The 21,743-nt window shown below is 39.6% G+C and overlaps 1 protein-coding gene across 4 annotated transcripts in view; it reads left to right on the top strand.

The window, feature by feature from the left end:
- Window positions 1-21,743, top strand: part of RARS2 (arginyl-tRNA synthetase 2, mitochondrial) — a 69,807-nt gene that overhangs the window by 22,917 nt on the left and 25,147 nt on the right. For 2 of the 4 annotated variants that reach the window (XM_080341764.1, XM_080341767.1), the window contains exons 2-7: window positions 9,844-9,917; window positions 10,549-10,654; window positions 12,597-12,680; window positions 16,043-16,140; window positions 17,276-17,331; window positions 18,862-18,945. In XM_080341764.1, coding sequence (XP_080197890.1) covers window positions 9,844-9,917; window positions 10,549-10,654; window positions 12,597-12,680; window positions 16,043-16,140; window positions 17,276-17,331; window positions 18,862-18,945 — 502 coding nt within the window. Of the gene's footprint in view, window positions 1-7,004; window positions 7,113-8,416; window positions 8,428-9,843; window positions 9,918-10,548; window positions 10,655-12,596; window positions 12,681-16,042; window positions 16,141-17,275; window positions 17,332-18,861; window positions 18,946-21,743 lie in introns of those variants that run through there. The other 2 variants (XM_080341765.1, XM_080341766.1) reach the window with 2 other exon arrangements.

Here is a 21,743-nt window from a genome sequence, read left to right as displayed (position 1 = left end):
TCCAAAAATGAAGGACAGTTGCTGCAGTACTTTTGCCAGCTTTTATGTTGTGAGAAGCCTGTAAGAATGTCACAGAATCGCAGACTGTTAGGGATTGGAAGGGACCTTGAAAGATCATCACCAAATGACAGAAGGTGCTGCCACAACTGCAGCACAGTTTATGATAAACACAGAAAGGCCAAGAGTGCTCTGCAACAAAGTACTTGGAGGTCAAATCCTCTTCACTCTTCAACACCTTGAGTAGATACCAGAAAACTGAGAAAACACCAGCACAAGCACATGGCCTGCCAAGAAATTCTCAGGTAGCCCTACCCTGGTAAAAACTTTGGAGAACATCCTGCTACACTCCCTTGGCACGCTACCAGAACTACTAGAATGTAAGTCCAAACTAGCAAGCTACGTACTTTCCAGGTATTCTCCCATGGACCAGGTTTACTACACCAGGGTTTGAAAGTATGTAAGAAATAAAATCCTGACTAGATAAAGCCCTCACTTGCCTGATCTGACCTCACAGACAATGCTGCTTTGAACAGGAGTTCTGACTTCCTGAGGTCCCCTCCAACCTGAATTATTACACAATTTTATACGTAAGAACAATTATCAGCTTCAAGGTTGCCAACAGTGGGATAAAAGGATAGTAATTCAAAACTCAGCAGAAAAAAAAAAAAAAAGACATCCCAGAAGCTGGATAAAGGAAAACATATAGCAGCAAAAGTAGCTGTAGGTAGTCTGCCCTTGGGCAAATCAAACTCTAAGGCAAGGCCCACATCAGTTTGTCAATCTAGCAAGAACTGTCTTCCATCAGGAGGAAGAAGAACTGAAGAAAGTATTGGGCAAACTCCTAGCAGCCTCAAAGAAAACAAGGGCAGGAGAACAGGACAGAATGATGATTTTCCAGGTGGTAATGGCTCTGTGTTTCCGAGTGGCTATGGAAAGCTTTCGCCACGATGGGTTGTGCCTACTGCTCTGGGATAAATCCTTGCAGAGCACTAGGAAACAAAACAAAAAAAAACCAAACAAACCAAAGCAAAGCACTTCTTCAACCTGAAAATCCTACAGCCACTGCTGGTGATGTAGAAGCATTGTCTCAACAGCCTTGACAACACTGTGCCAAAGAACGAAGATCCAATAAAAGGTTTTCCAGAAGTAGCTACAGAATCTCACCTTTCCTATAGTCCACTGTGCAGCTGACATGGCAGCTTCTGGTGCAGCTGACAACATTACTGGCAGTGCTGGTAGCCAACCCATCAAACTGAAGCAGTTGGCAGGAAGATACCAAATGTATCTCCACTGACTTCTGTGCGTTCTCCATAATCAGTGGCGTGATGTAGTGTACTGCTTTGCACAGCCTGGCTAGTTATGGTTTGAAAAGGGTGCTGACTAGTCAAAGTGAGCTGTATCATGGAATGGTAGAAAAAGAATTGGAGGAATTTATGAGTTTAGCCCAGGGGTCCAGATTGTAAGCTACATCCAGCTGGCTTCTACTGTACATCCCAAAACAAACTTTGGAAAAAAATTCTCATAATGTCTAGAGCAAAACAGCAGGCAGAGGAATATGGAATACTTGCCCAGAATCCTTGACACTAAATAGAGGAGGAAATCCCTGCTGTACAGAAGCAATTATTCACACTATAGTACAAGCCAGTTGGCTATAGGGACATCACAAGAGCAGGCCATCTAACACACAACAATTAGGCGGCCATAGTTCATACGAAATTAACTCTGATTCTTACCAGACAACCCCATTGACACTGGTTGTACTAATTCAATAGACTACACTTGCAGCTGTGTCATTCAGCATTTGACGTCCATGCAGTTGTATTCACATAAATATGCTGTGAATCTTGGGCTGCTATGAACTCTGTAATGCTGAGGTCAGGAGCAGCCTAAAATCCTCAGAGGACTGGCAAGCACAGAACTGAACTGAAGGCAGAAAACAGCAGTATGCCAGCAATTAATAAAAAGGAAAATTAGTAAGAAGAGAAGCCTAGAAGCAGCACCTTGAAGAATCAAAAGCATGTAGTTCTTTGATTAGAAGTAATGTGCAATTGATAGATTTATTATTACTATTTTATATTCTGGACAAGGATTCCAGTCCCAGTTAATATTTCTGGCCCTTTTACTGCTTTAATTAATTGTCCCTTTAAGCCTGTAAAAAATACCTCCAGAAACAAAGAAGTAAGCAGCGTTGTTATAAATATAAAACACTGCTTTAGTATTAGGTGCAATACTCACCTCTGTTTCCGATTTGATCTGATTCCATAAAGACTGACAAGTAACAAACCGCAAATCAGTATCCTCTGAAGCATTGTTCCTTTCTCTGAAATAATTAACTAGAAAGACAGAAAGCAAAGGCAAGCACAAATAAGAATATCAAAACATTTTTGTTCACAAGAAAAGGAAGCACCCAACTGAAACAAGGACATCTTAATATATGCATATATCTGAGGGAGATGACTTTTATCTTAACCAATTAATTAACTGCTGATATCTGGCAGAATAAATGAGGAAACAAGCAGAATCTATTTCCCAAGTATGCAGGCAAAAGGTAAAGAACTGGCTTCCATCTCAACTCCCAGATAAGCTAAAGGCTAAATAAGAGCAAACAGTCTTTATTATTATAATTTAAAAAAAAAAAAAAATCTTTCCCTTGCTTCAGAAAGTTTAGTGAGTCTCTTTTACCTATTAAATATTCAATCATCTTTGGTATTACAGTCAGCTACGAACCATAAAGGCTTGCAAGAACAGATACATGAAAATCCTTTCTGTTCCCTAGGGAAGATGCAGCTAACATCAATTTCCTGAAAATAATAAGGCATACTAGGAAAGGACTGTCAGGTTACATGAAACACAGATTTATTCCTTTAAAATACATTTAAGCAACACAACTATGCCAGCAAAACTTTTAAGTGCAAACCAGGCCTACACTTCTGGCTCACCTCTCAATTGCCTCTACTTCTGTACATGCTCTTTATGAAAAAAAGAGAATAAAGAGTCCTTTTGGTAAAAGAGTATCTTGGCACATTTTCTGAACACATCTGGTTTCTCAGGTGCTGCTCTGCCTCACACATGTGAACACAGAAACTCCGCACCAGCTTCCAACCAAGAAGGAAAGACAGGGCTGGGAGTAAAACAGGAGATTGAATAGAAACTAGTGTAATTGAATGACATTTTTCTCTTTGTTTTTCCTCCCACATTCACACAGTCAACATTTCCCTAAGAAAAAAGAGGAAAAAAAAAAAAAAAGGCACAGGCTTGGAACCATCCTGCTCCCAGCATACATTTAGCAAGCCTGGTATAGCTTTAAGGCTTCACTGACACCACCTGGAAGAACACAAAGACTGAAGTAAACAGCCTGTTAACTGTTGCTACAAAGTAACATTAAACATAACTGATTTTTTCTAAAAGTATGCATATAGAAAAATTAATTTGCTAGCCATTAATATCCATTTGGTTGCCACTGAATGTAGCATCAGCAGTGGTCTGATCCACTTGATGAGCACATTTAATATCCCAAAGCATTAAAAACACTCAAAACACCTCTGTAAATGATGAACAAAAGGCATCCCTTATCTTCCATTTTCATTGTCTCCCCTAAGCTAACACCTCATTTGTATCCCTATGAAAAAAATCACTTAAAATATATAACCCATTCTGATTACACAGGTTTTAGGCTTTTAGTTAAAGAAAACCCAGCCACTATATTACTGGTCATATACCAAGGCATGATATTCTTTTTATACTACCAAAACTCAAACTAGAGGGTGCAAATGTGCACAAAAGGCCTTTTGTGAGGTGCAACAGTATTATCAACTACTTTCACAACTGAAACTTCACACTTGACAGACTTGGGCTTCTGAACTGGACAGATGCACAAAGTACTGTCTATTGAGAACACCACTTTAACAACAGCTGTTAGCAGCCAAACCAGCTCATCTCTGCCTCCCTTTTAAGGGTAGTTCAGTCACATTTGTTTTTCTGTCTCAAAGTGCTTGCTAATTAGAACAACATGTTTAGTAGTACTTATCCAAAAACTACTAATCTTGCAGAAACAAACACAAAATATCCAGTAAGGGGTAGATTAAAGTGTGGTTTAAATGCATAGGTCTTGGTTGTTGGTTCATTTACCTTGCAATGACTTGGAATGACGGACTGGATTCTATTTCCCTGACTCTCATTCCCAGAGCTACAGATGTGGCAGCTCTCACAGAAAAAAATAATTTGAGATTAATTTTAAAGCAGGTATTACAGTGAGCCTCTCTGGTAATGCATGAGACTGTGGTGATTTCCACAAAAATGTGGTCTTATTACTTTCCCCCCATTTTTTTTTTTAATACAAATTGTCACACCTTTTGACAGCTCTGGTGATGCCAAAAAAGTTTAACCTGGGCAGAAAAATAGTAAGTTTCCTAACCAAGTCTCAAACAGCAACTATTTAAGCAGCATTATTTGTGGCTCGAATAAGAGTCAGTTCCGTTCAGTCTTCCTCAAATGACAAGGGACCTGTATACACACCTGACAGGGTAGAGAAAATACATTTAACAAATACTAGTACACAGAGGCCATGGGATCTTCGCAAATAGTTTTTATTTCTTCTTTTCCTCAAGAAAGTTAGGCAAACTACCCAGAATATGATTAGATTTATGAATGGGTTATCATTTTTTAATCCCATAGCTAAAAGTGGCTCATTCAGACTCTTCAGATAAATAGTTTGTCAGCCAGTAGCATGGAAAAAAAAGTTATTTTGTGAAAAAAAAATAATTGCAAAGACAAAGATCATATACAGTCTTGATTGCTGGAGATGAAAAAAAAACATTTACACTACCCAACAATTTGCTGGGGTTCCTCCAAAGAAATGAGTTTTCAGCAATACCAACGAGCAACAGAAATCCTCATGCAGCTATAACAGAACTCAGTCAGATGTGGTGAATCTTCCAGGATTAACCCTTCTCAAGCACAGAAACGTATAAAAATGCACTAACCTGTTTTCTGAGACAGCTTTCTCTTCTTGGGACTTGGCTTAAAAACAAAGCAGCCCTAGAGAAAAACAAAAAATAGTCTTAAACAGGAGCATCACTCTGACTAGCTCCTGAGGCCACTTTATTCTCTTTTAATTTCAGTGCTCCATTAAATAATTTGAACTGAATTGCCAACACCTTGAGGATATCAGTTTGCATGTTGTCCCTTTATATTCCTGTTTCAAGCTGGAAAACTAGTGGAACCAGTATCCCAGTGTATTTGGGAGCAATGTCTTCATCTTTCCATTACATTCTTTAATTCAACCGCCAACTACAACAGCAGCAGATTATTTCTCTCATAATGGGTTTAGAACTAATAGGAAGTGATTCCCTGGGGACAGATCAATAGTTTTCTTTGTATAGTTTCAGTTAAAAACAAAACAAAAAGCAAGAGGCTTCAATGCATAGAAAAGGTGATCCAAACTAATGCAAGGAGTATTAAGTCACTTACAAAAGGCAATGCATGCCCTAGCTACAGAGGACAAATGCATCCCAACTTGAAAAAGCAAAGATTGTTAGAAGCAGAATGACAAATGGCTTGGAAAAGGCTCAGATACATAAGAACCATGGCTCCAAGCAAGTCCTCCGGATAAAAGTGATGCCTCAGTTAAATGAGCTTCATCACAAAGGAAAAGGAAATAAAACACACGTATTAGGCTTTAAGTTCTAGAAGACTTTCATTTTCCTCTAGAAAATCTGACATTTCTTCCCCCATCCTCTCAAACAAAAACTCATCTCTTTTGAAGAGTTATAATGATTTCCTATATATCAGAGATCATATGTATTCCCCAACCTTCACTGTGAGGTTCTTGTGCTACAGCAAGGGAGAAGGAAACATGCAAGTGTTCAAATAGATAAACAGAGTGATTCAATCCTGTGTGTTTCTCAATGGAGATGCTTACACAGGCAAAGATTACTGAACTCAACCTAGGATAGTTCAGCCGCTAGCGTAAAAACGATCTAGTGAAAATGAAACTCCAGAGGTATGTTCAATTTTGATCACAGGCACTAGTCTGTTTGTTGGGTGACTTTGGACATATTATTTCCTTTCTTATACAAATAAGAAACTGCAGTAAAACACAAATAACAATATTGGCCTCCTCTGAAAAACAGCCTTATGAACTGGAGATGCCTTCAGGTATTTCCCATTTTACATGTATATTAGCAACCATTTAAAACTGTCTGGACAAATGCTGTAGTTATTGTACAGATCCTAAACACTCTGGAACAATTCCACTAGAAAAAGTTACACTACGGCCTTATTTATGCTGCAGTACACACGTGTCAGAAAAATAATGCACAAGACCGCAACTGGAATCAGCCAAAATAACTATCAATCATATATGTATATATATATATATATATATATATAAAAGAAGAAACAACATATGCTTAATCTAAGAAAAAACACAAATATTATTTAATACTTCATAAATATTGGAATTCCCTACACCACTGACTGTATTAGAGACCAGAATATAAAATGACAAAAAGTATTACACATAAGAGGCAGGAGGAAAGAGGGGGGATGACATTTCACTACCTAACTACTTAATGACAACTGCCATTTTGAAAGGGACATCTACTTGTTTTGGATTAAGTTTTAACTTTGTTTGGAAGTAATTCCATTTACTGCTGAAAGTAATAACCTGCACAGAAACTTCCACAGCAAAGGATCCAGCTGCACTTTGCAATTCAGTGAAAAACAATGTAAGGGACAGCAGTCTTATGATGATAAAATGCATCCCTTCCTGCTGTGAACCACTGCTATTGTTCACTATATGAGCAAGGAAAACAGGAAAGATGTTAAATATTCCAATACAACATTTTAAGTCTGCTACATATTAAGACTGATGAACATCCTGATCTTACTGTCAGTCCTGACTACAGGCCAGGTAAAAGCTTTCAGCTCAGAAATACCAAGGTGATAATAGATATTTAACATTATGTATCAGTGATAGCACTTTTATTTCTCCATTAAATTAGTTTTGGGAGAAGACAGAAGGAATGTTTCAAAGTGGCAGCAAGCGATGCCAACAGCCTTTAGCTGGGAGTGACAAAACCTGCAGCCACAAAACCACTGCTCAGTTCCAGGTGAGGTTTACTTCAAGTACGAGTGCTTTTCATGTCACAGAATCACAGAATGTTAGGGATTGGAAGGGACCTCAAAAGATCATCTAGTCCAATCCCCCTGCCGGAGCAGGAACATATAGATGAGGTTACACAGGAAGGCGTCCAGGCAGGTTTTGAATGTCTCCAGAGAAGGAGACTCCACACCCCCCCTGGGCAGCCTGTTCCAGTGCTCTGGCACCCTCACTGAGAAGTTTCTTCTCAAATTTAAGCGGAACCTCCTGTGTTCCAGTTTGAGCCCACTGCCCCTTGTCCTATCATTGGTTGTCACTGAGAAGAGCCTGGCTCCATCATCATGACACTCACCCTTCACTTATTTATAAACATCAATGAGATCACCCCTCAGTCTCCTCCAAGCTAAAGAGACCCAGCTCCCTCAGCCTTTCCTCATAAGGGAGATGCTCCACTCCCTTAATCGGCTTCACTGCCCTGTGCTGGACTCTGTCCAGCAGTTCCCTGTCCTTCTTGAACAGAGAGGCCCAGAACTGGACACAATATTCAGATGCAGCCTCACCAGGGTGGAGTAGAGGAGCAGGAGAACCTCTCTTGACCCAGCAGGCCATAGGAGAAAGGCAGGACGGCTGGCTATTGTCAGGCCACGGCTGAAGAGACTTGACAGAGCAAGGAAAGGGCACAGACAGCCCGGTCACAGGGGTGAGGGAAACGGCAGAGGATGAAACAGGAGGGGGAGCAGACGCAGGGCGCGACAGGGAGACTGGGCGGTTCCGCAACAGCTCCCTCAGCACCGCACAACCGCGCGGCTCTCCCCAGGCGGCCCGGCAGGGACTGCTGAGGTCGCACGAAGGCCCCATCCCGCTGAGGCCGGGGAGCAGCCAGCGCTTTAGGCACGGCGGCCCCGCACGCCCGGCATCCGCCGCGGGACGAAGCCCCAGGCCGCTTCAGCAGGGCGGGAAACAAACCCGGCGGCCCTGGCGACCGGAGAGGAGGTTGGAGAGCAGCCCCCGCCCCCCCTCACCTTGGAGACGGAGCACGTGCTCATGTCGCCCCTTTGGCGGCCCAGGCCCGAGCGGTAACGGTCAACCCGCTGACAACGGAGCCGCAAGGGGAGGGCCCTGCGCCGAGCGGCGGAGCACGCGCACTCGGGGGAACACCTCCCGGCTCCCGGCGCGCCCGCAAACCGTTCCCGCCTGACGCGCCTCTTCCGCCGCTCTCCCCCCTCCCCTGCGCGGTGGGACAGCCCTCTCCCTCTGCGCACCTCCTCCGGCTGAAGCGGGACCAATGAGCTCTTACTCCCCCTCCCACCCTGTTCGTGAACATGGTACGACTCAGCCCGCCCCTGGGCGGGCGAAAAGGAGAGGTGGGGGGGAAGGGGCGCCTGCGACCTTCCGCCTGGCGGCGCAGCCATGGCAGCCTGTTCCTTTCGGAGGAGCATCGCTTTCCAGGTACTCCGCTCCCTCCTGCGGACAAGCCGCAGGAGGGGTGCGCCATAACCGAGACCTCCAATTTGCGTCGTCACCTCAACTCCCCCTTCTCCGAGCGTCTCGCAGTGGGTCCGACCTGTTGCCGAGAGGCTCGGCGCGGGCTTCTCTGCCCCTCTTCCCAGCGCGCGGGCAGCACGTGAGGGGGCAGCACGTGAGGGGGCAGCTCCGCCCGGCCGTTGGCGGGAGCTCTGACAGGACCTGGGTCCCCTTACAGCCCCTCACAGCGCCCGCCCCGCCGCGGGCAGTACAGCTGTGCCCAGAGCCTTGGCTCGATTTCCCCTCCCCATGGGCTTAAGCCCGTGAGCAGTTAATTAGGAGACATTTCATCTTGGCCAGGATCCAGCCAGTGGTAGCTTAGTGGTGCGGCCCTGGCGTGGTACGGGCCTCCTGGTCCCCTGCTTGGTAGATGCGGGGTGTAGCGACAACAAAAGTCCATGAAGGTATCCGAGGGTTTGATGGGACCCTTCATGGGAAACAAAAAAACAGCTATACATCGTGGAAAGCAAAATGTTTGGTTCCAGCCACCTGGATGATAAAGGAAGGTCAATACTAACATGACCATCTGGACGGTCAAAGAAGAAATAGTACTAACGTAATTAGATGACAGCAACTAGTCAAAATATAAAGGGCCTTGGACAGGTTATGCTGAAGTATGTTTCTCATAAAGAGTGATAGCCCAGACTTGTGAGAAAGGTATCTCGGGCCACATGACCGCCCCCAAGTACATGTGATGTGTGAATGTTTTTGGGCCTGATCTGTGAATGAGTGGGAATGTAACTGAAACAGACGTAAGGTGTGTGGTGTGTTTTTAATGACAATTATTGATAAAACATCTTGTTTGACCTCTTAGTTCAGGCCCTTATCTGTAAGTCCTATAAACTGACAGTGGCTAATAAAGAGGGTCTCAAGCTGGCTCAGCTCTCTGCTCTGCCCGGCTCTGTGCTCCTTCCTGAACAAGGTTTCTGCCTGTGTGTGCATCTTTGTCTGCGTCCAGTGTGCATTGTCTCTCATCACCGCAATACATTGTAGCTTATCTTGGTTTTTCTAAGGCACCTTTAACATTTATTTGGTTTATATTGCTTTTTTTTTTTTTTATATTGCTTACAATACTTAATAAGTATTTGCTTTTTTACCTGGGTTTAAAGTTGCTTTCAGATATAAATGATGCATCCCCCATATGAGTTTAAACAGGGAGCAGTATTTTTCCTGCATCTCTTTTGCTTATGCCACTTTGTTCTTTATTTTGTCTTTAGCTTTCAAAGGTTTTGGATCTGCCACCAGAAAATTTAATAAAGTCTATATCTGCAGTGCCTGTCTCCAAGAAACGGTAGTGTTTCCATTTTATCTTACAATGTTATGTCATCTTTTATTATTTTCTGTTGTGCTTATTATTGCAAGAGCTTAACAGGACTTTAGGGAAACAGAAATATAGAAAAAAAGAAACTTAAGCTAATACAGCAATTATAAGAGACCTACATCTAATTAAATTGTTGTATTTTTTCAAGCAAGCTCAAAACAAGTGTAATTGCTTAAATATTTGTACAAATTATAGACAGTGGTTGAATGGCAAATATTTCAGCGTGAATGATCTGAATGTGAAACTGCTTAGAACAAATGTGAAGTTATTGCCGATTTTTTGGCAGTGTCCTGATTCAAAGGTGTATTGATAACATTGATGTTATCAAGTAAATTGCTTTTATTAATGAGCATAGATTTTGTTCATTCTGAAATAGTGTTCTCACCCTATCTATTTTCTGTTTGTATTAGTTAGAACAAAGGCAGTATTTGGCCTCCAACTGAAGCTTTTTTAACATAGTGAATTTTCAGGTGTCTGTGACAGGTTTATGTTTGTCAATTAGACTTGTCATATGCAGAGTCAGTTCAAATCTGACAGATTTCCCCATCGTTTCAACAGGTTTTTTTTCCAGTTTTCATATTTTCTTTTTTTTTTTTTTTAGGCATGTTGCTGATTTCCAGCTTTCCATTGCTTCTGTAACAGAAGATGGTTCTAGTAAGTGCTTAGCACAAGATCTTCAGCTTCAAGCTCAGAAGCTAGCTGAAAGGGTATGCTAATGCATTAACCATATATTTGATGAAATAATATGCTTACAGGTTAGAGGTACAACAGGAAATTGTATTCTTTCTTCATGCATCTGTTTGATTGAGAGTAATTTAACAACTGCAACTAGTGTAATTGTACACAGGGTCTTCACATGGAATTGGAGAAGCAGTTTTAGTTAAGGTTCTTGTGAAATTATTGTTTTAAAACAGTTTGAGAGTAAATAATATTTGTGAAGTTAGGAGGGTGTCTAAGCGGTATGCCATGGTCTGTACTGTTGACCAAAACTTGAGCAAAAAATTGACTATGCAGTGGCTTGAAAAATCAAAGACAGCAAAATCCAGCACCAGGATGGCAATGGAGAAATTTAGCTTGTGGGTAAGACAGGCCAGATTTTCTTTATCCTTAATTGCTTGAAATTGAGGTTTCTTGGAACAGCATTTTTTTCAGGTGAAATGGTAGTAGGTGAGCTGTTAAGACTAACTACAGCATAAAAAAAAAAAAACAACATACAAAACAAGGTCTACAGAAGTGACTTAAACCTTGAAGGAAGGGAAGGAAATAAAAATTTGGAGAAGTTGGCATGCATGTAGTTGAATAGAAGTGGAACCAGAAAGGTGATGCTAAGGTTTGAGGAATTGCTTGAGCTGAAAAGAAACTCCTTTACAATCTAAAAATATGTTGCTGATGCCAATGAAAAGGAGTATAAACTAAGACATTGTTGCATAGAGAAAGTGCAAACAAGGTTGTTCATCTGCATCAGAAAGTGGAAGTTTGAGAAGGCAGTTGGGTTGCTCTATGATCAGGAATTAAAAAGGACAAATAAAAACAGTTGTAATACTACTGAGAAGCTAAATGATTTTTTCATTTCATCCTTCACTGCTGAGATGTTGAAGAGATCCGTATCTTGGACACATTCTTGTAAGAGATGAATATTCTGATTCAGGTGAAAAAAGAACTGATGGTGCACAGATGGACAACTAAAACTGCTGAAGTTACTTAGAGATGATAGAATCATAGAATGGTTTGGGTTGTAAGTGATCTTCAAAGGTCACCTAGTCCAACCCTCATGCAGTAAGCAGGGACACAAATAACTAAATCAGGTGGCTCAGGTTGTATGTGATCTAGGACTGTAAAATACTTCAGGCTGGAAAGGATCTCAGGAAGTTATCTGCTCCAGTCTCCTCTTCCTCAGTGCAGTTTGTTGGGGCTTTTTGGATGAGGTTGCTCAGGACTTTGGAAATCTTATCAGGTTTTGAAAGCCTCCAAGGATTTGACAGCCTCCCTGGGTAGTCTGGTCCAATGATTGTAACATCACAGTAGCGATTTCTTTTTCCTCTTGTGTGTAGTCTGTCACTTTAAAAACAGATGCTGCTCCCAGGGGTTAGAAAGCTAGAAATTGTCTCTTTCGTTTATTTTTTGTGGCCTTATGGAAATTGTAAATGAAATTTTTAATAAGTTTGCCTTTAACGTCTTTATTTTGTATCACCGCATATTGCAGAACATTGTCATTAAAGTCAGAAACTTTAAGAAACAGCAGTCCAAAACTTCCGTCTCGAGTTTTATTTAAGATCTTGATTTTTTTTTTTTTGAGTGCTGACAGGTACTGTGTAAGTTGTCAAATGTGTCTCAGCTTTTGTCTGTACAAAGAGATCAACTCCTGCTCCCAGGCAAAGTAAAGCACAGATTGTACACATGCAGGGACTGAAGTAAAACATATGTGTGACATTTCAGGCTGAGTTAAATTCAGAGCTATTAAGCATGGATTGGAAATAATGAAATCTTCCTTTTTTCAACAGGATTGATTCAATGATCCATTTGTGATTGCTTCAAACTGATAGATAGCATTTAATGTTTACGGTGGATTAAATTAATATTTACAATGGTTTGAATTACAATTTTCCTATTCAGCTGTTTTCATATAGATTTTCTGTTATGTTTTTTCAGCTAAGATGTGATGCTGTAGTGAGTGAAATCAGTGCTGGTCAAGGAACAGTGAACTTTACAATAAACAGGGAATTATTAGCAAAGGTGAGTACTATATTTCAGGTGCATTAAGGTAAAAATAAATTCCTCAATATATAAAACCATAGAATACTTACTGTTGTCTTAGAAAGTTATTTGCTGTATAAAACTGTCTTTTGTAAGTTCTTGAGGATCCCTGTTGCTGATTTGTTGTGTAGACCTAGAATTTGGAATGAAGCTCACAAAACTTTATTCTTATGATGAAGCAATGTGTCGGCCATGCACTGATAATTATAACTCCTCTTTTTTTCCCCTCTTTCTGCTTTAAAAGGCAGGCATGGCATCTGCTTTGAGTTTCTGCAGTATACAGCTCCAAAGTCTTGATCTTGGATGTAAAGATTCTTGTTTAAAACAGAGAAGGATTATAAAAAGATACCTGAAATAGAAGTGTTTCACTACATACTTTGCCAAAATAAAAGGGGGCTGGGAAGATGTATTCCTCAATTTTCTATGCCTGACTGAAATGGAAAGCTTCATTTGTTAAACTAGTAATTTAATGAAAGGAAGATACCCGCTCAGTCTACAGAAGTTGTGTCTCAGTTTTACTCTCTCTGGATTATTTGCAAGATCTTCATAAAGATAAGTGAATGGCTGGTACTGTTAGACTGGGGACTGAATGAAAGCTTTGCTAGGCCAGTTCAACTAACTTGTGGAGCAAACTACGTTGTGCTGTTGTTCATGGCCTTAATCTATAGGGTTAGCAATTCATGTAGAAATGATATTGTGGTCTTAGAAAATTAACCACACGTGTATTAGGGGCAAGAAATCAGGTCTTACCTAATACTGGTGAAGCACTTTTCCTGTCAGGACTTCTGCTGAGTCACTTAGGTTTGTAATCTTCTTTTCCTGAATGGTAAGATCCTTTCTTCTTGCAAATTGAAAATATTTAGGCATGCCTATCAATCAGTTGCTTTATTTGTTGCCTAAAAAAAAAACCTTTAATTTTTCATTAAGTGTTTATAATCCATCTTGATAAGAACATAGCAGTGGACTATTCACTGAAAGAGTAGTGTCAGAGGTAAATTTTATTCATGGACAGAATTTCAGAGTGCTTTACCTGTAGGGATTCTAGTTGGTTTAATGATTCACGCAAAACTGTGCCTGGCCTAGTAGACTTTTGCCAGAAAAAATGTGTAATTAGGACATGTAATTTTACATTCTGTCACTGAGGAGATAAAACCTAGCAGTGACTTTGACTGATAAGAAGAATAGGTCTATGGATAAATTTGTCAATTTTTGTGTGTGTCTAGCTTACCTTCTTAGGTGCCATAATACGAAAAGAATTAACATTAACAGGCACCATTTTTTGGTTTTGTTTGTTTGTTTAATTTATTCAGTATCTGTTGCAGAAGAATTTTAAGGTGATTGTTGGAGGGGAGTGGGGAAAACCTTCTACTGAATGGAGTGAACTTTCCATTGCAGTTCACCTTGTTCAAGACCTCTCATCAGGAAGTTTGTCCAATACACACGTACTAGGTTTTGTAGTGTGCTGGCATCTGCATGACAAACTGAAGTATGTAGGGTTTGTCCAGGGACTTACCTCGCTGTATGAATGCATTACTGGTAATATAGTCAGCATAGAATTCCTCTAACCACAAATGGTGTTCAAGCTGTTGAGGAAGTGTTTTCAGGCATTTTATACAGTCTCCATAGTTTTGAAGTAGACACGCTTTTGTGGGGACCATTCGCCATGTCCTTACAGACTCACAGGTGGGGAAAGGGTAGAAGTGGTGTTTGGACACGTGATGATTGAATACTTGGATTTCTTTGGCACTGAAGGAGCAGAAAGCAGGCTGGCTTTTGGTTCCTAGAAAAAAAATGGCAGTTTTAGTAGAATATGGATGTATTTTTCCCTCTTCTTGTTATTGACTTAAATGACTTGGTAGTTCTGAGGAGTCTTCAGCTCTTGCAAAAGACTCTTGTTTTTCTGTTTCCCCATTATATATACGTTCTCTCTTACAAAGGAAAAGAATATTGGGCAGATGCTATTCCAAAAAAGGATTAACAAACCAATACAGTGGACACTGGCATAAAGTAACTGGAAAAAGGTAGAAATATTAATCTGCCTCATGTTCTTGGATGAACAATGAAAGCAATTTAAATGTATACTACCAAAATTAAAAATAGCTAAGTCTCTTTTGCCTGTGTCACTTAAACCACTTGTTGATGTTTAAATATGCTGTTAAAGTTATGAATGACCAAACATTTAATGAGCTGTTGTTGCAGGCTATCTGCAGTGAACTGATGGAGAGGATTCTATAGTAGTTGTTTTGACTCTTATATTTGCCTTAGTGGTAATCACGAAGACTAGAACTCCCGTACTTCTGTGTGAGATTTCCTGAAATGAAAGAAATTTGTTCATGTGCTATTCAGGTGACTTGCATATGCATGGTACTGCTCATGCAGTCAGAGCTAATGGGATTTCTTGTAGGTCCTCGGTCACAAGGAGTGTGTGGGATGTCAGATGTGTCCCAAAAGTCTGGACCTGCACGATCCAGCTGTGCTGCACACAGCAGGTGTCCCCTCTGTTCACACCTTGACAAAAAATCTTGGATATAGGACAGGACTCGTAGGAATTTCAGAGAAATGGCCAAACACCTCAAAGTGTGCATAGATAAGATATATTAATGGGAAAAGGGCACTTTTGAGGAAGGCCAGAGGTATAGTATGTAGTGCTTTTAAAATTAAATCCTGTTGAGAATGTTTGGCTGCACAAAGAAATAAATTCTCTAGTCAAGTTTACTGCTCGTAAGCTCTCCTTCTTTTTAATCCAATTCTATGATCTAGCTCTACAAGGTACTCTTTTTTATTTTAAGATGTGTTACCTGAATTAGGAGAGGTGAGGGTCCTGGCTAGAACCCTGTTTACCTGAGAACTCTCTCCTTTTACGTGAGGTCACTGTTCTACCCCCATTCTTGGACTTATTTCTACTCCTGCCCACCAATTACCCCCAGGTTACTCTCTTGCCCTTTCATATTATGCAACTAAAAATGATAAAAACTAGACTTTGCACTTCCTTTTAAATTTCTGCCAAAATCAGCCTTGATTTTCACCAAAATCTCTGCCTGTAATTTGTCTTTTTGGTTGATCAGATGCAGCTTTCAAAAATTAATGGCATTTTCATCTGCATATGAGATCGTTTGCTTGGCAGACCAGCCATCTAATTGCTAATGTGAATAAAGGCTGTGGGATCAGACTCTTATGTGGTTGGCAAACAGTTTTAATTTCTTTCTTTCTCTCTCCCTCCCTTTCTCTCTCCCTCCCTTTCTCTCTCCCTCCCTTTCTCTCTCCCTCCCTTTCTCTCTCCCTCCCTTTCTCTCTCCCTCCCTTTCTCTCTCCTTCATTCTTCTGTATTCCTTCTGGTTTAGACTGTGTTGCAGCAGGTGCTGAAAGATGGCTCAGAGTATGGAGTAAAAAGTGAACTATTCTCTACAGTCCCTAGACAAAAGGCAGTGATTGAGTTCAGGTAAGTGAGTGTGATGAGTCCTTTGAGAAAATTTTCTTGTCTACTGGTTGATACTTGGCTGATTGATATTCATTGCTGTAATGTATGATGCCTGCAAAGTTAAACAATATTTACAGTATTATATCTGGCGGTGTTTGATACTCTGATAACTTTGCCAAGTAGAATATAAGTTATGTGTAGGGAATTGAGGCTTTTTCCTGGATTATATTTTTGGTATTTAAGAGTTGACACCTCACACTGCCCTCCAATAATAATATTCTCATTTAGTGCATAATAGCATTCAGTTTTTAAATAGGCTTATTTTATTTTGCTATCAAGAAACATAATATGAATTTTCTTTTTTTTTTCACATTAATACTTTCCTTCCTAACTTGCTAAAGCATCTGGGCGTTTGTCTCGCTAAATCTCCACAATTGCTGGCCCCAAAATTTCTGTCCAGTGTAATTTTGTTTACAGTCACCTGCTTGTGAAATGGAAAGTGGCTGACTCAGATCTCTTTATGTATAAATATTTTTTCTTCACTTACACTCCATCTGTAGGCTTCCATAGTCACAGTAAATAAGAAGTTGGCTTTGATTTGGAGGGTGAATTTCCATATCTGAACTTCCATCTTATTATTGGGGTAAACAGTTGTGGGTACACAGCCTTTTTGGGGGGGGCACTTTTGGTAGAAGATGTGATTTTTTATTTACTGGTTCTAGTAGACAAGGTACTCTGTTCTAGTATGAGATTCATCTCTAATAAAGGTATGAGTAGAATGATCCATATGTCCAAAACATATAAAAAATGAGAAGGTATTATAAGTCCTTTGTCACTAGTATAGTTGGGTTTTGGGAGGTTCTTTGATGCGTGGTGTTTCTGGGTTTCTTGGTTGTTTGGTTGTGGTTTTGTTTGTTTTTTTGTTTGTTTGCTTTTTCTCTGTAACACTGGCTGTTAACTGATGTTGGAGGAAAAGCTGGCAGGATAGGAAAACTTACTGTCTAGAACAGAAGCTAATCAGGGAATTTTAAGGGAAAATGGAACATTGTGGGTTTATTTCAGTTCTTCTGCTATATGCATGAGTTGAATTCTTTTGAGTTGATGATCTGGCAGTCTTGTACATTGAACAAACATTATTTGTGAAAATTTGTTACAGCTCCCCTAATATTGCCAAAAAGTTTCACATAGGACATTTGCGTTCCACGATCGTAGGTAAGAATGGATTTAACCGCCTCCTAAATGTGCTTGTCTTCCTCTTTCACTTGACTGGAGAACACTGCTAACCTTTCACTCTTCTAGTGGAGTGGCTGTGTCAGGCTCAACTTGTTAATTAAAAACCTTTTGCTTATTATGCAGTGAAGAAAAACAGCATGGTGTGTTGCTGGCAGATTTATTAAGTCACACATAATATAGTTTTATGACTGTGAACATTACATGAAGTAGTTTTAAATTGTTCGACAAAGACACCCAGGCAGTTTTCATGGAGGTGTTATAAGAGTCCTTTGAATTTTAAATTTCTGATTTGCACTGGACTGCAGAGCAGTCAGATAGTTCTGTCTTGGTGGCTCTCTTGCAAAAAGCTGGCTTTTATATGTTAATTACTGTATGCCTTTATTACTTTATTACTAACACAGTTGCTGTCCTTTGTAATGGAATAATTAATAAGTTTATTGTGCAGTACTCTAATGGCATATGGAAAACATTATTTCTGCTTCCTTTCCTTTTCTCACAATAAAAACTAGTAGGTTATTAGAAGAAGGTCCTATGGCATCTGTGCAGCTAATAATGCATTAGTTTTTACTTTATATATAATGTATCATATATAATTGTCAGTTACATCAAGTTAATAATTTTGCCTCTTCATGGACTGATAGTTGAGTGAAATTACATATTTTAGCTCTGTATGTTCCATTTCTGGACTCTCGGCTATAGAAAAAAAAACACTTTCAGAAATAGTTCTGTAGATCAGTGCTTGTCCAACAGTAAGAGAATGAATTGACTACAGAGAATGGAATTGAAAGTAACTTCAAGCTATGATACGGTGTTATAATAACACAAGAAGGGAAAGCTTTCTGCATCCTTTTCCATCAGTATTGTAATTAAAAGGTGCCCTTGAAGGACAGGAAAATAGAGGAAGGGATGTGGGTATTTCATCTTCGTAATTCTATGGTTGTAGCTAAGCTCAGGAGAATGGTGAAGGAGTTTTGTTTTAATAACAATTAGAACCAAGATGTACATGAGTGATCCGATAAGTTTGGAGCATATCGGTCATATAGTGTGTTAAGTGCAGAGCTCAGTACTGCTCTAGCAGTATATAGACATTCAGGACTTGATGCTCTCTATTTACCATCACAGTTAACAGCAGTTTGTGAATCTGAGTACTTGCTTAACCTCCTGGTATGATGTTGCCTGCCTGTAATGGAAATTATGGATACTGCGCGCATTTGTGAGAGTACAAGAAGACTTTAAAGAGTGTTTTTCATATTAATATACTTTGCAGTATGTACATGCACACACACGTGTATGTTTTTATCACTGTTGTATGAGACACTTTATGGCACCTTTCAAATGCCCAGTCTTTTCCTGCTCAGAATACTAATGCTTTTAGTTCTGAAATATTTTAGCAAATTCTGTAGAGTAGTTCATCTGATTGCTTTTCCTCTTCATTTTGAATACAGATCATACACTAGCTGAAAGCTTTTCTGTTGGAAAATAATAATACATATTTTGTTTCCTTACCAGGGAATTTTATAGCAAATCTCAAAGCTGCACTGGGACATGAAGTAAGAAGAATAAATTACCTTGGTGACTGGGGCATGCAGTTTGGTATGTTTATGATACTTATTTTTCCTGTTCCCTTTTCTATTATATAATACGGTCTAGGTTTCCAGCTTCAGTTTTTGCAGGCCTGTTGGATTCACTCTGGACTCATAAAGAGTAGTATTGTGTTTCCATGCATGGAATGTGTGGTTAATATCCTTAAAATATGAACAAAACAATCCAGACTTATTCATCAGCAGTATGACCTATAGTACTGTACAAGAAATAACAGGAGGAAATTTACCCAGCAATGCCTTTGTCCCTCAGTAGCTCCTCTCTCAGATAACATATGTGTAATTTGGGATTTACTTTTAAAGGGCAGTAAAATGTTTTCTGAGTGTGCTGGCTATACCTGTGGAGGTCTCATAGCAGAACAAACTTCTATTGCTGCCTCCAGACAAAATACGTATGTATTTCCATAGGTGTTGCATGTCTACTATGATACTGTCTTCCTTATTCAGATTTTGAATGTGTAACAGTTGTGGAAGGATAAGCTTGCTAATTTAACTGTGCCACACCTGTACGTAACAATACAATAATTATAACAAAATGTGTATTTTGTATTTGGTTGTCTTTGTGTGTGTTGTGAGATTTTCTTTATAAGGTTTTTTTTTTAATTCCCTCTGGAAACTAGTTCATTATTCACAGAGCATAATTAACTCCTGTAGCAACTGCATATTGGCAGGTTGAGGCCCAGAGAGTTTGTATCTTTTAGAGGTATCCTAACACTTCCCCCAAAATGTTCAGTTTCCCATTAAAAAGTAGAAAAAGAGAGGTGTGTAAGTGGAGAATGTGCAAGTGAATAGGCCTAGAAGACTATCAATCTTGCATGCATGCATGTTTGCATGCACACAGATACACGCTTCTACCTCTTCTGAAGTGTCCATCAGATAAGCGAGGACTGAAAAATCTTCTCCTGTGCAGCCCACCATGGGTTGATATTTATTCCCAGACCAGAGATCATTTATGTCCAATTGCTGGATCTGTAAACATCCCTCTTATATGACAGTTGACCCATCCACACAATTCACAAGTTTCTGTTATTAATCTTGCATTTTAAATTGATCCATATTCTCCTCTCCTTTTCTCATTTCCCTCTAAAAGCTGACTTTGACATATTCTAGGCATTTTGAAAAATACAATTATGCCCACTTCTTTGTCCTTGAAAGCTGGTACACCTGTGAAAACTGTAAAACTCCCCCACATCTTTTGCAGTGGCTTTTGAAAACAGTGTCCATATATTTATTTTTAAATGGCAAACACAAAGTGCAATGTCAACTAAGCAGTCACTTTTGCTCATTCCAGCCCTTATGCTACCCCCTCCAGCTTCACTGGCATCACTGTTATGGGGACATTAATGAATCAACTTCATGAACAGAGCTGTGTTAAAAACTTAGTGTAGATACCCTACTTCTACTCCGTTTATGTATCCAGATTCAACAGTGTAGGCAACAAAACTAAAATGTATTCAGTTCTGCCCATTTTCCTTCTAGAGTGAATTATTGGGTTTTAGACAGTTGAGCAGAACATCCTTATGACTGTGAGAGCAGTAACAGCATATTTTTTTCCTTTGTTAAATTATTTCCTCCACAACTCATCTTTTCTGCTTCTGTTTCTGATCAATCAGTGGTTTATAGCAGAGCTTTGCTTCACTTAGGATTTATTTCATAGGAATTGAATAAAGAATGAGGTCACCTAAAATTCAGTAAGTTTCATCATTGTATTTCATTCATTTTTGCCCCTTAGACATAATTTTATCACTATGTTATTGTATAATGAATGTGGCAATGATGATTAAGCAACCAAATGCAATGTGGTTAAAGGGCTTCTCAACTGACCTCCTTCACCCTTCAAAGATACTAAATTGTACTCCAAAGTCTAAATATCAGGAATTTTATGTATTTTAATACAGAATTTTCTGAAGATATAAAGATAACAATGCCTGTTATAATATTTGCATGTGTACTTGTCCAACACACAACTGTTAGAATAATGTTTTTGACCTAGTAGTTCCAACTGTGTCTCTCAAAATGGGTGCTCCCCTTTTTATTTGGGCTGGCTCAGCTCAAATATATGACAGGTTTTATAACAAATAATCTAGTTATGCTTCATAAAATTATAGCATAGGAATATTATTGTAATGGTCCTTTCCCAGAAGCAGTGCTATAATTAATGATCTGTCAGCATTTCTATTACAACTGCCATTGTCAGAGGCTTTAAAAAGTAGTAATTGAGAACATACTTTGCTGAAACATGGCAGAGAAGTTCTCAACCTTTAGGCAGTTTGGGGGCAGGTTTCTTAAGGTAACAAAGCTTATGCAGTCACACTATCTGTCCATCTGTCTTCCTGTCACTTTGCTCCTAGTAAATTTCAAACCCATTGGCCAACCAGCCAGATCTGGCAAAGAAAAATGTCTCCAAGAGAACAAATATTTTTTTTGATATTGGGACAGTTGGCAACTGAGTAGGAGTAGAAATACAATGTAATGCCCTGTGGGAGGGAAAGTTAACTTCTGTATTTAGCCTGCCCATTTACCATTCAGCACATCTGAGTGGGAATCAGTCCCGACATGTGCTGCATCTTGCCAATAGCTGGTGAGTATAACAATGGCTGGGGATCACAGAATCATAATCACAGAATCATATAATGGTTTGAGTTGGAAGGGACCTTAAAGATGATCTAGTTACAGTCTGTTTTCATACAGTAGAATAATAGGTTATCTGTTTTTGTAGCATACGCCGTTATATTATTTAAAAATACAAGACATTTGTTTTATTACATACAGTATTAAGATTAGAACTGA

Source organism: Nesoenas mayeri (assembly GCF_963082525.1).
Source record: "Nesoenas mayeri genome assembly, chromosome: 3".
Taxonomy (NCBI): Eukaryota; Metazoa; Chordata; class Aves; order Columbiformes; family Columbidae; genus Nesoenas; species Nesoenas mayeri.
The sequence above is the reverse complement of the archived record's forward strand: the minus strand, read 5'-3'. Positions and strand labels throughout refer to the sequence as shown.